Genomic DNA, 5165 nt, shown 5'->3' on the forward strand with positions numbered 1-5165 from the left:
TTAATTTAAATAAGGGTTTGCCTACATTTTTTGATCATCACAAAGATCCAAATCTTTTGTTTCATTGGCTATATTGTTCTCCTTGTTTCTGGTTTTTTTTCAGACTTGAATTTGATCATTTCTTGCCATCTAATTGTTTTGAATGTGATTTCTTTTTGTTCTAGAACTTTCAGTTATGTCAAAATTGTAAGTATAAGATCTCAAGTTCTTTGAAGGCACTTAGTGCTGTGAACTTGTAACCTCTTAGAACCACTTATAATGTGTCCTACTGTTGTTCTTTTACCTTCAATTTTAGAAAGTCTTCATTTTTTAATTTTATTTCTGCCTTGACGCCTTTTTCATTCAGTAGAGAGCTCTTCAAGTTCCATGAGTTTGGAAGCTTTTTCTTGTTTCTGTTGTTGATATTATCTATCTATGGTACTACTGATTTATGATCATGGTGGGAGAGGGGTATTGATGTTTCCCAAGATCAGTGTGTTTAAGCTCCGTAGTGTTACTCTTACAAATATGGCTTCCCTTGGGTTTGAGGTAGAGATGTTAAGATTTGAAATATCATCTTGGTGAAATTTTCTTTTGACTATTTAGTATCCTTCCCTATCTCTGCTGAGAGTAAAATGATCCCATTGGTCAGCCTTCCAGACCAGATTATGGTAACACACACCTTTAATCCCAGTAACACAATGACACCTTTTAATTCCAGTTGCCATAGTAATTTCCACAAAATATGGTGGTACACTCTTTTAATCCCAGCCCTAGAGAGGAATATAAATTGGGAGGAAACAGTTCTCCACACACAGCCTCATGCTGAGGTTCCTGGAGGCAGGATCACCATTTCAGACTGAGGTTGAGGTACAAGCTATTGGCGAGCTGGCTGCCTTGCCTTCTGGATCTTCAGCGTTGCTCCACACCCTTTGTTTTCAGTTTCTTCTCCAGATTCCTGTGTTGACTTTCTGCTATGCCTTCCCTTGATGGTAGACTTTAATCTGTAAACTGACATCATAAGGAAGCCTTTTCTTCCATAAGTTGCTTTAGGTCAGCATTTTATCAGCGCAGCATGGAGGCATACTAAGATGGTACTATATTCAAAGTATGTATATTTGTGGAATTCAGATGTCAAGAGTACCTACTCTTCCATCTGGCTTGTGTAAGGATTACTTCCTATCTTTCTTAAATTATGAAGGGTGTATAGTATTTCATGAAACAAATATAATTTTAAAATAATCATGACTAGGAGAGAAATGGTAAAAGCCTACATTTGGGGTCTAGAAAGAATGGGGATGGAACAGAGAGAGATGACAGGAATAGTAGCCTATGGCAGAGACTGACAAGAGAGTCTAAGGAGGCAGACCACCGGTGTGCTTGTGAATCACTGATAACAAGCCTGGGAAGCTGTGCCATCCTGATGCACTTTGCTTTTTCTGCTTTTTTTTTTTTTTTTTTTTTTTTTTTTTTTTTGCTAAAGGGACACTGCATTTCCTGTCTACAGAAACAGTGTGCTCATCACCTACCGGACTCCATTTCTAAGTTCTCCCTTCTTTTTCATTCCTTCTATGGTAATTTTCTACATATAAATGATGTATTTGATCTCATCAACCTTTCCTCAGACCTCCATCACTTCCCAGACTGATTGCCCATCTCATCCTGTACAAACATCATGTTCTTTGGTGCTTTCCATAACACACTGAGTATAATCAATGCTGCCAGTTCTCTCTTACAATCATGTCATTAGAAACATTGTAAACTAGTTCTGGCCAATTGATTTTTTTTTTTTTTTATTGACAAGGGTCAATTATGAGCTGAACTGGTTAAATGTGACGCCATTCCTGTTCTTTTTCACTTGTGCAGGCAAATCAACTTGATACCGGAAGTCAAGTTGGTGCAGAACATTTACAAAATATCAGAGTCTGCACAGAAGAAACGAAGTAAACCATCGCTGTAAAATTCTTTATCAACATGGAGAGTTCCAAAGAGTTGGTTGAGGAAGTCGTCATCGGGAAGGATGGGCCTTCTACACAGCCATTATTGCTCCCGGAGGAAATTGAGAAAGAGGACCAAAGGCTCCAAGGACACAGTGCTTCTGCCCCTTGCTCTGTGTGTCCAGATGCTGCTCAGAGCAGAAGTGCAGGTGTTGCGGGCAGCACAAATGACCTCACAGGAGATTCCGCTTCCAAGAACACACAGAGTCGCACAGAGCAAAATATGGAAGAAATATTTTCCCAGTTTCCATTTATAGACTCTGAAACAAATACCTCAAACACGGAACAGAAACATGAAATGTGGGGCTCAAACGAGAAGGACAGCGGTGATATGGAACGTGAGAGCGATGCCTTCTTACTGACTCCTGACTCTTCCAATCCTGAAGACAGCTTCATTTCGAGGGGAGAGACAGGCGACCAGAGAGGCCCAGCTTCTCCTGACGATATCTTGCAACAGCAAGCTGAACCCTCACTTCCCAGTAACGTGCAAGCTGCCTGTTACAGCTCCACTCAGCATTCTCCACCGCTGCCAATGCCCCAGCTATTACCTTCAGATACTGATGCAGGATTCACAGGAGCCTCTGATCATAGTGATTCTCTCATTACGGGGGCTAAGAGATTTAGAGAGATGCTGAAAATACCATACAAGCTGGAATTAGTAAATAAACCCGGCAGAACAGATTTAAAGCATATTATTATAGATGGATGTAATGTCGCATTAAGCCATGGTCTGAACAAGTTCCTTAGTTGCCGTGGAATAGCAATCGCCGTTGAATATTTTTGGGAGCGTGGACACAGGAAGATCACTGTGTTTGTGCCGCAGTCGTTAACATGGCCCAGTCCTGTTGCCACAGAACAGCACTTCTTGACCCAGCTCCAGGAGCTTGGAATACTAGCACTAACTCCTTCCAGGACGGTCTTTGGAGAACGAATTTATTCTCGTGCTGACAGGTTCATACTACGCTTAGCGGACCAGACTGGGGGTGTCATTGTAAGCAATTATACCTTCAGAGAGTTTGTGAATGAATCAGTGTCCTGGAGAGAAATTATTGCCAAAAGATTGCTTCAGTACACGTTCGTGGGGGACATCTTTATGGTTCCCGACGACCCTCTGGGAAGAAATGGGCCTTGGCTAGAAGATTTCCTTAGAAAGGAGGGCTTTCTGGAGACATGCAGCCTCTACCCAGAGCCCTGCCGAATGTGAACATGTTCGCCCGGAATCAAAACACCCAAGTCGCCATTGCCAGGTACCAGCCTACATATCAGAACCAAGGAGCCTCTTCAGGCCCTTGGCTTCCTCAGCAGCCCCACTTCACAACCCTGACCACCGTTCCTGGTATACAGCAGAACCATCTCATGCCAGCACAGAGATCTTCTGCAGACACCAGTGAACTGAGGGAGACCCTGCTGAAGATTTTCCCTGACTCTGAGCAAAATCTGAAGACTTACGAGATCCTGGCAGCTCTGCCATACCTGAAGAACCTGTTCGTGCTTTCCGACCTGGTGTTGGACTAAGGCTGGGCTGAGAGCCCAAGGCGGATGCGGAGCTGCCAACTGCGGACAACCACAGTGGAAGAAGCCTTCCAGAGTGAACGGGGCTGCTCTGGATTTCCTAAGAAAAGGAAGGGGGATGTGTTTTGTTCTTACACAAATCTGGAGTTTCGAAGCCATCTTTATTTCTATGTATAAAATTTGCTGCTAATACAGATTTGACCTTTTGTGTAAAAGGAAAGCACATTCTCTGCCTTTTCAGAACTGTGTATCAGCAGTTCCTCTTGAGTGTATTTTCAACTTTTGTTTTTAAAACTATTTCCTTAGAGCTGAAGTAAATCGATAAGTGAATAAATTGAATAAAAAATCAGTGTCTCACCACTCAACTTTGTGCTCTCCTTCACCCTAAAAACAATATGGGTCATAGAGGGTTCTGCTCCATATTGCCATTCAGAAGCCCAGATCTCACAGGATCATTGCTTATCATACAAAATGTAAGAGCCAAAACTAGAAGTTGGGAAATGATTATAGAGGTTACTTAATCAGCATATGCTATAATGGAAAGGGCCATTACATAAGGAAAATAATTTATTTGAAAAAATTTAATTTTTTCCTGCATGTGTGTAAGTGTACTGCACATGTGGCTGGCACATGTGGCTGGTACCGTGAGGGTCATAAGGCACTGGATTCCCTGGTTCTGGACAGATCATTGTGAGCCACCATGTGATGCTGGAAACCCAAATCTGGCCATTTCTAAGAGTAGCCAGTGCTCTTACCACTAAATCACATCTGAGTAAAGAAACCGGAATTTTAAAATGCTAAGACTTTGCTTTTGTTTACTTTTAATATCTGATACTAAAATAATGAGAATATACAAAATATAATTAAGAATATGTACAAGTATATGGCCATGTTATAATTTATGACTTTTAGCATCTATAAACAGCTATACGGTTATAAATCAGATATTGGACATTGATATAGTTTTAGGTAGAGCCATCTTTCAGTTTTTTCATTAAAAACCATGCCTGTCAGAATCTCGCACACAATTTTTGATAATATTCACCTTTCCTCACGATTCCTCAAGGGTTTAACAACACTTCCCTAGTGCATGCTCCTTGCTGTCTTATTTGACCCATCAAGTCCAATATGTACTGCCAAGATACTATCAGGTGTGATTGACAGGTCAGATGTTTTACCCAGCAGGGACCACATCCTTAAAACTGACACTTCTCTCCCCACAGCTATAGATTGCTCTAAGCACTTTAACTGAAGATGCAACTTCATGAAAATTCCTTAGTGCTGGGATTTTGTCCGGCTTGAGTGTGTAGGTCCCATGAATCACAAGGGCTGTGAAGTAATCTGAACCACTTCCCTTTTCTGAAAAACATGGTTTCCTTGTTGTAATCCATGTTCGCTGTCTCTTACAATCTCTCTCTCCTCTCTTCCACAATGATCTCCAAACCTTGGAAGGGCAGGTTGTGATATCATTGACCGATTTAGAGATGTGAGTTCATTTTTTTTTTCCTGTCTCTTGAGGAGCTGGAGGTCTCCGTGTTCATTGCCATCTACTGCAAAAAGAGGCTTCTCTGATGAGGGTTGAGAGGTGAGCTAATCTACGAGTGTAATGTTAAGTTGTTAGAAATTGGTTAAATAGTATACCTATTTAACAGAACTGTAGTAGGTTCTTCCCTAGAG

General features: G+C 41.4%; 1 protein-coding gene across 1 annotated transcript; it reads left to right on the forward strand.

The window, feature by feature from the left end:
* Positions 1-2199: 2199 nt before the first annotated feature.
* Positions 2200-3845, forward strand: LOC101996517 (NEDD4-binding protein 1-like). The gene is given in 3 exon segments (XM_026783641.1): positions 2200-2714; positions 2928-3142; positions 3145-3845. Coding segments are annotated over 3 exon segments (1077 nt in total). The 3' UTR covers positions 3492-3845.
* Positions 3846-5165: the final 1320 nt, after the last annotated feature.

This window comes from Microtus ochrogaster, chromosome 18, assembly GCF_000317375.1.
Source record: "Microtus ochrogaster isolate Prairie Vole_2 chromosome 18, MicOch1.0, whole genome shotgun sequence".
NCBI lineage: Eukaryota > Metazoa > Chordata > Mammalia > Rodentia > Cricetidae > Microtus > Microtus ochrogaster.